Source organism: Mesitornis unicolor, unplaced genomic scaffold (assembly GCF_000695765.1).
Source record: "Mesitornis unicolor isolate BGI_N332 unplaced genomic scaffold, ASM69576v1 scaffold15479, whole genome shotgun sequence".
NCBI classification, from domain to species: Eukaryota; Metazoa; Chordata; class Aves; order Mesitornithiformes; family Mesitornithidae; genus Mesitornis; species Mesitornis unicolor.
The window spans coordinates 1-10,628 of NW_010206725.1; the positions used below are offsets into that span (position 1 = coordinate 1).

A 10,628-nucleotide genomic window follows, 5' to 3' on the forward strand; every position below is an offset into this window, starting at 1 on the left:
AGGAGGAAGAGGCCGAGGTGGGGTGGCAGGAGAAGCTCTTCAGCCAGGTGGGTGTGCGGCGGTGGGCCGGGGCTTGGGGGGTTTCTTCTCGTCGTGTCGCCCGACGGCTCCCCCCTTTCCGCGCATCTCTGTTGGGTCTCCTGCTGCGGGGTGCCCAGCCCGAGCCCCCCAGGCGGGGGTCAGTGGGGGCTGTTGGCCGCTGCATGCCTGAGCAGAGTCAGAGCTGCTCCAGAGCTTGGGTTCGCTGGGACTCCTGAAGGATCTTGTCCCTTTCTGTGGTGGCTTTGGAAATCTGAGGTGAGAAGCATTTGTGGCTCTGATAGCACTGGTGAAAGGCAGCTTGTGTACTTTACCTGTGGTGCTCTCAGTTTGAGGTGGATCTGTACCAAAATGAGTCAGCCTGCCAGACACCCCTGGACCGGCAATACCATGAGGAGATCCTCAAACTGGAGAAGGCTGGAGGTCGGAAGAACTGTCGCATCTTCACCTACACTGATCATGACCGATTCACCAACCTAGAGGAGGTACCAGCTCGTAGTTACACATAATCTAATACAGTGGTGTCTGTCAAAACCAACAGGCCTACTGCAGATGGAACATTTGTCAATTCTTGGCCATGCAGAAGCAAGCCAGACATCCTGTATGCAGGAGAGCATACTGCTTCTGCAAAGCAGCTTCACTTGGTGCCCCAGAGCCGGGATGAAAGCTCCGCATTGCAGAACAATGGGCAGGATCAGCTTAGAGGGACTTGGCTTTGTGGCATTGCCATGTAGGTAACTTGCTGGGTGGAGTTTAGCTGCACTTTGCCACGAGAACAGTGAATGAAATCTACAGTCTTTTATCAATTTGGCCTTGCATCTGTATGTGTACATATCTTTCCTCCAAGAGTGGAGCTGTGTTTAGGAAAGATGTCCTGTTACAATTAACCTTGTTCCTGCCTGTTTCTCTCTTCCAGCACTGCCAGAAGGTAACTGACTCAGATCATGAGGTACCATCGTATCTGGCAGAGAGGATGGCCAATGTGAGAAGGAGAAGACAAGACCGCAGGTCAATGTGAGTGCAAACTGGGGCTCAGAGCTTGCTAATGCAGGTTCCCTGGTGCTGGTGCCTCAGACTGGTCTGTGGAAGTTGATGGCTTGAGCTGTGTCACACTTGGAATCCAGCAGCGTGACTCCTCATCATGAGGGGCTTGGCACTGCCTGAACTGAGCTGCTGAGGTGAGCTGTCCCTTGTGCTGTTCTGTTGTTGACAGAGAAGCAAGTTCTCTGAAGTCGAAAATCATCACCTGGGAACCCTCAGAGGAATTTGTAAAGAACAATCACGTGATTAACACTCCTGTCCAGACCATGTACATCATGGGGGATTTGGGACCTTATGGGAAGTAAGTAAAATCCTGAAGGGATCTTAATTTCCCAGAATGAAACCCATCCTCCCTCCTCACTCAAATCTCCTGTTTCTTTCATTAGTTAGAGGGAAGGAATTCCAAGAGCTCAGTAACTGGAGCTATTTTTTTCTGCCTCTTCCTCAGTTGGGAGGTAACTGAGTGTATCCCTCCAAAAGCCTTCTTAAACTAATGTAGGAAAGTATGGAGGTGTTCCCTTCTGTACCCCCATGTGCATTTGCCAACTTTGCTGTTCCAGATCAAGAAAGTGTCCATGTTTTCTATTTAGACTCTGTTTCTTTATGTCTTCCATTAGGCTTGGTCACAGGGAGTATGAACATGTTCTTTGCACAGTCAAGGTGGATGACAATGGGGTGATCACAGTGAAGCCTGACTTTACTGGCACCAAAGAAGCTTACCGGTGAGTGGGACAGGGTTGGTACCGCTCGTGAGACCGATACAGGGGGCGGAAAGGGCTGTGTGCTGGCCACACTTAGCACTTACATTGAGGGATATTTTATAGTTTTACTCCAGAGATATCTCAGACAAGGTGATTGTGTACTTGTGCTTGGTGTCACTGCGTGTGTGATGTGTGGGGCTTTGGTACCAGTCCCAAGGGATACAGGTTATGCCCATGCTGGACACAAAGGAGCCTCCTTTTTTGAGTCATTGATGATGGCAGCACTTGGGAGCGGGGAGGGGGCCATTAGTGCCCTCATGTTACTGCCCAGGCCTGGTGGAGAGGGGATTGCTTTGTCAGGACGGCACAGTTGGTGCTATTGCTGCCTGCACCTATTCTCTATGTAATGAGGGAGTTTTGCCTATGTGTTCTGGGGCTCTGCAGGATCGAGCTGGATGGAGAGAAGCGAGAGGTGTGGAAATACACCATTGAGAATGCATCTGTCCAGGTGCAGCCAGAGGAGGAGGAACGCGAGCAGCGTGTTTTCAGAGACGTAAGGACTGGCTGCCACTGATCGTATCAACTAGTTCTGCTTGGACAGAGGGAAGTCAGACGCTCTGTAGATGTAATTATTAGTGCAGTAGACACTAAGTAGATGAATGAGGCTCATTGTGCCCAGCAATTGAGAAGTCCAACAAATCCTGACCACTTCCTTTCCTCACTTTAGGTCTTAGTGCAGCAGACACTAAGTAGATAAAATGAATGTCACTGGTAGTGAGGCTCATTGTGCCCAGCAATTGAGAAGTCCAACAAATCCTGACCACTTCCTTTCCTCACTTTAGGTCAAGGCCTTGTCCAGTGTTAGTTGTGTTGGCATCTGACTGCAGTGGTTTGTGTAGTGAGAACTGAGGCGAGAAGCCATCAGTTCATTCATGCCTTTCTAGAGTTAACTGCCAGTGGTTTTCCTTCCCTTTTGAGAGTGGGCAAACCCTTTCCTTGGTTGTCTTGCTGCCTGTATTCTTACTGAATGATTTATTATTACCGATAACATCTCAGGTTACTTGGATCTCATTTTATGTCTTGATCTTTCTGAATTGCTTTTTTGGCTGTGGCAGTTTATAAAAGTACTTAATGGTTTAGTTTTTCATGTGTACGTATCCTCTCTGGTTTTGTGGTCAGTAAGGAAATAATGATTTTCACAGAATCACAGAATCGCTCGGTTGGAAAAGACCTCTGAGATCATCACGTCCAACCGTTCCTGTCTACCCCCTAAACCATATCCTTAAGTACCTCGTCTACCCACTCTTTAAACACATCCAGGGATGGTGACTCCACCACCTCCCTGGGCAGCCTGTTCCAGCTTCTGACAACCCTCTCAGTAAAGAACTTCCTCCTTATCTCTAACCTGACCCTCCCTTGGCACAGCTTGGTGCCGTTTCCCCTTGTTCTGTCCCCCATCACCTGGGAGAAGAGACCAGCACCCACCTCTCTACAACCTCCCTTGAGGCAGTTGTAGGTGGTGATGAGGTCTCCCCTCAGCCTTCTCTTCTCCAGGCTAAACAAGCCCAGTTCCCTCAGCCGCTCCTCATCAGGCTTGTTCTCCAGAGCCCTCCCCATCCTTGTGGCTCTTCTCTGAACACGCTCCAGAATCTCAACATCCTTCTTATAGTGAGGGGCCCAGAACTGAACACAGCACTCGAGGTGTGGCCTCACCAGTGCCGAGTACAGGGGGATGATCACCTCCCTGGCCCTGCTGGTCACACTGTTTTTAATTCAAGCCAAGATGCCGTTGGCTTTTCTGGCCACGTGGGCACAGTGCTGGCTCACCTTAAGCCGACTGTCAACCAACACCCCCAGGTCCTTCTCCTCCAGGCAGCTACATGTTGCTACACTAATCTCCCATCTGTTGATTTCCTTGGAACAGTTTATGTTTTGAACATGTCATTTAAGATCTGCTGATTCTTCGGAGCTTCTTTTTCCCTCCGACTGGCCTTCGACAAGGTCTTCTCTGAAGCTAAAGTTCCTGCAGTGTTAACAGTTATGCATCTTTGTTCTGTTAGATTCTTGTATTCTCTGTGTTTGCTATAACAGTGTTTAAAACCCTGTGTGTTAAGCCTGTCAACAATTTAAATTGGTTTTAAGTTATATCCATTACAGTTTTTGCGATAAGTAAAAACATAAATGATCAAAGAAGACACTTTTTTCTGATCAGTTTGTTCTGTGTTTTCAGCTGTATGATCGCCACAGGGAGTACCTCAGTCGTCTCGTAGGCTCAGAATTTGAAATGGTGAGTACCAGTGACACTTGGCGGAGAGCTGGAGCCCTGCTGCTTTTGGAGACTGTTGGCCTGGTCAGCATGGCTGCTGTTTGTACCACAGCCTCCATAGAGTGTTTTGTTCTGGGGGAGTGTTGGCAGCTTTTGCCTTGTGGTTTCCAACAAGAAACTGAGTCAAGAGGGACAGATTGTAATTGATGGGGAGCCTGCAGAGATCCATCCTGCACTGTCTGACCAGCAGCGGAGCATGTTGAACCCTGCGCTCTCTGTGAGACTGGGTATATTTTCTGAAGCCCTTTTACTATAATAGTTTATGAAGAAAAGAGGGTTTATATCTTTTAGGATAGTGATTGCTGTTAACTTCTTGAATGTCAAACACATCTGTGTGCCACTTTGTTCAAGTAAACAGCCCCTCCCACCGCCAGACTCGGGTGGTTTCCCTGCTCGCTGAATCACCCAGACTGAGTCGTTTTTGCCTAAATCTTGTTTGCCAGTCTGTGAAAGTTTTACTTGCTTAGATGTTGATGGAGTGTCTCAGCTTGTCCTGTGCTTCCCCCGGCTCCTCCCATTTTGGGCAAGTGCAGGATCACTACAGGATAAACAGGACTGTGCTTTCTGCAAGTGACTTCTCGCTGCATTTTATATCCATCTTGAAGTCTGTGTAAGACCTGATTTATAGAGTAGTGAACTCCTGCAGTCTAGGAATTTGGTCTCTCCAGGAAGCCTTGCTCCAGAGGCACTGTTCACTTCTGGAAAGGACGAGAGAAGTCATGATTCCTGCCTGGGCAGCAGAGTGAAGCATTCATGTACAAACATCTGTGAAATGTCCTTACGGGACCTGTTGGGAGGGAGTTGTGTGAGGTTCCACCTGTGGTCTAGACCTTTATCTTGTTTATCTGCTTCTTTTTGCAGACTCTTCCTGGTACTCTGCGGCTTTTTGTGAATGGAGAAATAGGTGAGTCCTCCTTATAAACAGTAACTAGGGGCAAATCTGGATCTGCTGGGATGGCTGCGACTATGAAGTGTCTAAAGATTCTTGGATCACAGTCTGGTCCAGAGTAGGTGATTCTCTCCCTAGAATCCTTTACTTTCTCCTTCTCCTCCCCTGTTTTTGCAGACTAACGCCTTGAGTGGCATTTACAGATTGGAGGTTACAAATACTCCAGCTGTTCTAGGAAAGTATACAGATCTGAAAAAAAGAGAGCAGACTGGGAAATTAATAGAGATTATAGCAAGGAAGGCAATTAAATGTGTGCCCTCCCCAGTTTGGTTAGTGATGTGGAGACAGGGCTAGTCTAGAGAGGGAATCTTCTCTGAGGGTCATATTCTGTTACTTTCAAGACCCCGACTTCTCCCAGCTTTCAGCAGTAACTGGTTGTCCCTGAGGTTATTGGTGCTTGCTCTTCGAAAGTCTACAGTGAGTTCTGGAGGAGATTGTGTGGAAGCAAGTGGCTGAAGTTCATTCTCTCTTCTCAGTTTCAGCTCAAGGCTATGAGTATGACAACCTCTATGTTAATTTCTTCCTGGAGCTGCCTGACCGTAAGTGTCCGCATTGCCAGCCGTATCACAGCAGTCTGAGGAGTGAAGCATGCTTTGGCTGGTCCATCAGATCAGCTCTGCTGAAAGTCAGTAAAAGTTAATGTAAGGGCTGGGATCTAGTAATGAGTTTGCAGAGCTAGAACTGCAGAACTCCATTGCTTGAACTAAATTTGTATCTGGGAAAGAGTAGCATCTTCCTCTCTCATCTCTTCCAAATCATAGAGATGAGAAAATAATTTTCAAACCAGTGGTGATGGTGCCCAGCAGTCTACCCAAAGCCAATCCCTCATGCTGTGGAGAATAGCCCTCCTGTCTTCTCCATCTCAGCAGTGACCTTGTCTGATTTCAGTGCTCACCATCATGTTCTCATGTTTGTGCTGGTGCTAACATACTAAATTTTGAGTGATAAATAAGATTCCCAGCACTAATATGCACATCCTCCTGCATGTTTAATTCCCTGAAGCTATGACCTTGTCCTTCCCGTCTGGTTATACCCTGACATTTGTCCCAAAAGATGCTACTTTTGCTACTCAGTACATTTAGATAAGGTTCTGCTTTTCTCTTAAGGTGGAGTTGGTGCTTTTTATTGACAGTTCAGGGCGTTCTGGGGAGCAGCCATTGCCTGGAACAGGACGGGGTGGGAAACACCTAGAGAAATGCAGTGAAGGCGATGTTACCTGTTATCCCAGTCATCTAGGACTGACATTCTCCTTTGAACTGCTCTGGGTTGTGAGCCCTCCCTCTCACCCAAAGCATTCACCTCTGTGCTCGTGTTCTCCCAGAGTGGTCGAGCCCCGCGATGCAGCAGCTATCAGGAGTGACACAGACCTGTGCCACCAAGACAGTGGGCTGGGTAAGGACGCTTTTAAACCTGTGGAGCAGTCTGAACAGACATTCTCCAAAGTGGACGTGTGTAACAAGTTACAGATAGATTCAGTGAAGATCATGATTTGAGAGCTCCTTTCAAGGGCAGAGCATGTTTGGGACTCTCCTCATTCTGGTTATAGCTGCCATTTTTCAGGGTGCCACTGTGTCCAAATAGAATGAGGCCTAATAAAACTGCTTCAAAGCAGTTTCTGGAACCTTACTCTTTTCTTCTTTCTGGCTGTTTGATTGCCTTTGGAGCTTTGATTCTTGTGTTCTGCAGTGCTCAGAGTTAACCAAGCATTGTTCTGGCTTGCCTGGGGCAGGGATGCACACAGTGTCTAAATTGATTTCTCAAATTGAACCCCTCCTGTCTGGGAAGTTGGATCCATTGCTGTCTCCAGCTCTTGTCTTACAAAATATGAACTTTATAAATTCTTTTATGTCTTGTATGTGAGCTAATTTGCATATTAAAAAATCATTGTCATGCAACATTTCAGTAATACCATTGTTTGAAGTATTCTGCTTTGCTCCCATTAAGATGTGGTTACACAGCTGGCTGAATTGTCATTTGTCTTCCCCCTTTTTCATTCTTTTTGACAGCGTGTTCCATCAGCGTGGCACCTGGGGGAGTGTGCAGGGCCATCATGTGGTCAGGTGTTTGTTAGTGTGATGTGATTGATCCTGTTTGGGCATCATTGCCTCTTTTCCACCATTCTTTTCTCCCTGCTCTCTGAGCCCCCTGCAATGCTAGTGATGGATTCCCTTGTCCAAGAATCTGATCGCTGTCCTCTTCCTTTTCCAGGATAACGTGGCATACTTCTGCTACCCCTTCACTTTGGAGATGTTTTTCACGCAAGGAGATGAATCGGAAGGTGCATTTCCTTGTTGCTCTGAAGTGTGAAACTCTGAAATCTGTTGATCACAGTGTAGGCATCATGATGTCTGGCATCTTGTTGTTGACCCCTCGCCAAGATGAAAGGACGGATTTAAACAAAGGAAAATGTTGCCTGTTCAGCAAATGTTCAACCTGTCACCACACCACCTCTGGACATGCACTATATTTGCCCTGCCCAGCAATGGATTAGCATTTGCAATTTCCCTGCTTCCAGGCTGTAGTCAGCTTTATCCAGTTGCAAAACTACTTGGATCTTAGCTCGTCTGTCTCAAAATGCCTGCCATGCTGCTCTGTGCTGCCATACGCAGTGTACTGCACAGAGCCCTGGGACTCTGCAGCAGAAGAAATAGGCAGCGTTTCCGTACACAGCTAAAGCTGTGCTGAGTCTTGTGTCTGTAGACACACTCAGTGACCTGTATAATTTTTGTACAGTTTATGTCAAACCTTTGAAACCTCCAGCTCTATTTTAAGCTGGGCTTCTGTGCTGCCTGTTCCTGCTGCTTCACTACACTACTGTTGCTTCCTTACCAACCCCGTTGCTCTTTGGATTGCAATTGCTAGGGACAGCTTTGCCACGTGCTTTGCCACTTGAATTCAATGAATGCATTTGGATTTAAGTATTCAACCAGCACTAGGGAATTTTCAGCCTAAACACGATGAGTTTGTTTCACTGAGGAAAAAGGAAACACTTGGAGATCTGTAGGAGAATCCAAGTTAATAATCCCCCAATAATTGTGGGAAAGGTCAGAGGTAAAAAGGTTCCCCTGTTTGGCAACAGATTGTTCACAAAAGATTGTCTTGTCTGTCCAAAGGTGATTGAGGAACCAATTTGAACTTGCTCTTTAAGAAATTTCCCAAATTTTTAACATCAGTAATTCTGTTTTCATCCTCAAATCTGAGGGTGCAGCTTTTACTGGGGAAAATAATCACCCATACATCTAGGTTTGTCACTGTAGAAGAAATACAGAAAGGATTTCCTACTAGTGGAGTTGGGTGTTTAGCATTTTTTTGTCCTGTGATAGTCTCCCTCACAAAGCTGTGATCTGCTCCCCTTCCTTGCAGACAGCCTCCCTCAGTGGCCTGTTCTCTACTTTGCGGTCCTGTCCCTGGATTTCTGGCAGAGGTATCGTGTGGAAGGATATGGGTCTTTGGTGCTACCAGCATCTCCAGGTAAAACACGCTTGAGGCATTATGTTAGCTGTCTGGGAAAATGAGTTGCGTGGTTCTCTGTGTCTCTGAGTGGATCACAGCTGCTAAGTTCTCCTGTTGTCCTGGGTCAGGTCTCCACGTGCTCACCATCCCTACCTGGCGTCCTGTGGAGCTGGGCACAGTCGCTGAGCTGAGGAGATTTTTCATTGGTGGATCTCCTGAGCTGGAGGACATAACCTACGTCAGGATACCATCAACCTTCAAGGTGGGCTCAGCTGCAGGGCATTGCTTTGTAAAACACACTTGAGGCATTATGTTAGCTGTCTAGGAAAATGACTTGCGTGGTTCTCTGTGTCTCTGAGTGGATTGTTGGTCACAGCTGCTAAGTTCTCCTGTTGTCCTGGGTCAGGTCTCCACGTGCTCACCATCCCTACCTGGCGTCCTGTGGAGCTGGGCACAGTCGCTGAGCTGAGGAGATTTTTCATTGGTGGATCTCCTGAGCTGGAGGACATAACCTACGTCAGGATACCATCAACCTTCAAGGTGGGCTCAGCTGCAGGGCATTGCTTTTGCTGGGAGATGGTAGATTGTGCTTTTGGCTTCAGATGTCTGTGGACAGCCTGGACCAGATATGAACAAGGATGAGCTGGTGGTCCTGTCCCTCTGACTAAAGAAATGCCTCTGTGAGACTTGTGAGCATGGACAGAGGAATGGGCAAACACTGAGGCAGAGCTCTCTGCCTTCTGAGGTGTGTGCAGCTTAGAGAAGTGGGTGAACGTGGACCAAAGTCTTGACTTAGCCTTGCTTGTGCTGGCCCTGTCCAGAAAGTGTCAGTCAAGTCAGCATTTTTGCTAGCTATGGACTGCTTCCTTGTGTGTTTGTAAGGAATCTGGGCTGTACTGTGCCTGAAACAGTTTCCCGAAGCAAGAAGCTGATGGGAGTGAGGCAGGCATAAATTTCACATTCTTAAGAAAGCTGCAGAGGTGCTCGCTGGTGTAATGAGCAATTTGGTCTTAGCAGCAGCTTTGTGTGGGAGCGAGCCCTGCTGTGCCCACAGGACTCTGTGCCCACAGGACTCTGTGCCCACAGGAGTGCATACTCCTGCTGGGGCATGCTTGTTTCAGCCAGGGTCAGCCAGCTGCAGCAGGTTGCAGGCTGTGGTTACCCCAACTTTTGCTGTCTTTGCAGGGAGAGCGTCTGAGCCGCTTTGGTTTTCGCACAGAGACAACAGGGAGCGTCACGTTCAGGCTTTATTGCCTGCAGCAGTCTAAGTAAGTGCAGCAAAGTGAGTGTGAGCTCTGTCTTGTGTGCTATGTTTTGTCAGTCCTGACCTCCTGCTGTCTTTCTGTGCAGAGCTTTTCTGGAAACCAGTGCCCTGAGGCAGCGCATGCAGAGTGTACTGGACCGGCTTGGAGGCTTCAGCCAGCAGAGCTCTGTCTACAACGTTTTGGGTGAGGCTTTCCCTGTCATTCTGCCTGGTGAGCCTTTGGCTCACTTTTGCCCCCTTTTTACAGAGCAGGCAGGAGATTTCAGAAGAGTCTATTACTCTGGAGATAATTGCCCCGCTGTGAGGTCTCTGAGTCCATAGCAGAGGTCTGGTCTATCATTCTGATCTGAGCTGGAAACTTCAGGAGGCATCAGCTCTCAGCGGGCAGGAGGGATAACCACTGCGGGAGGGAAAAGCTGGCCTGCCTGGTCTTGCCTGGTGCTGAACATAGATTGTGGCTCTGATGCACAGGCTCTGTCTCTGATTCCATTACATGCAGAGTAAAAAACAGTGCTAGAAATAAGTGATGAGAGCAACAAGGGCCAGATGCTTTGCTGTTGGAGCTTAGTAACAGGAAGTGAGACTCCTGCTCCAGCAGAGGTGGTGTTCTCTGGGCAGACCCATCCCTCCCCTTCCCTGAGGCTGTCTGATGCATTCTGGTTTGCTGTCACCTGCTGTGTTGTAGAGGCTTTCCAGAGGGCACGGCGCCGGATGCAGGAAGCACGTGAGAGCCTTCCTCAAAACCTCATCAGCACCTCTGCCTCCACTGTGCAGCAGCCGCAGGAACCGTGATGATCATCTCCGCTGCCAGGGAGCAGGCAGCATCCGCTCTCCCACACGAGCTCCCCCTGTTCA

The 10,628-nt window shown here is 48.2% G+C and overlaps 1 protein-coding gene across 1 annotated transcript; it reads left to right on the forward strand.

Annotated features, from left to right (window-relative positions):
* Nucleotides 1-5: 5 nt before the first annotated feature.
* Nucleotides 6-10,620, forward strand: MKS1 (Meckel syndrome, type 1; the record flags this gene model as incomplete). Its single annotated transcript, XM_010191881.1, has 16 exons — nucleotides 6-47; nucleotides 369-524; nucleotides 956-1,053; nucleotides 1,253-1,381; nucleotides 1,698-1,802; nucleotides 2,226-2,334; nucleotides 4,012-4,068; nucleotides 4,969-5,011; nucleotides 5,533-5,595; nucleotides 6,378-6,448; nucleotides 7,265-7,334; nucleotides 8,420-8,527; nucleotides 8,638-8,771; nucleotides 9,695-9,777; nucleotides 9,860-9,957; nucleotides 10,459-10,620. Coding segments are annotated over 16 exons (1,473 nt in total), but the record flags the coding sequence as incomplete, so codon positions are not given.
* Between the last annotated feature and the right edge of the window lie 8 nt (nucleotides 10,621-10,628).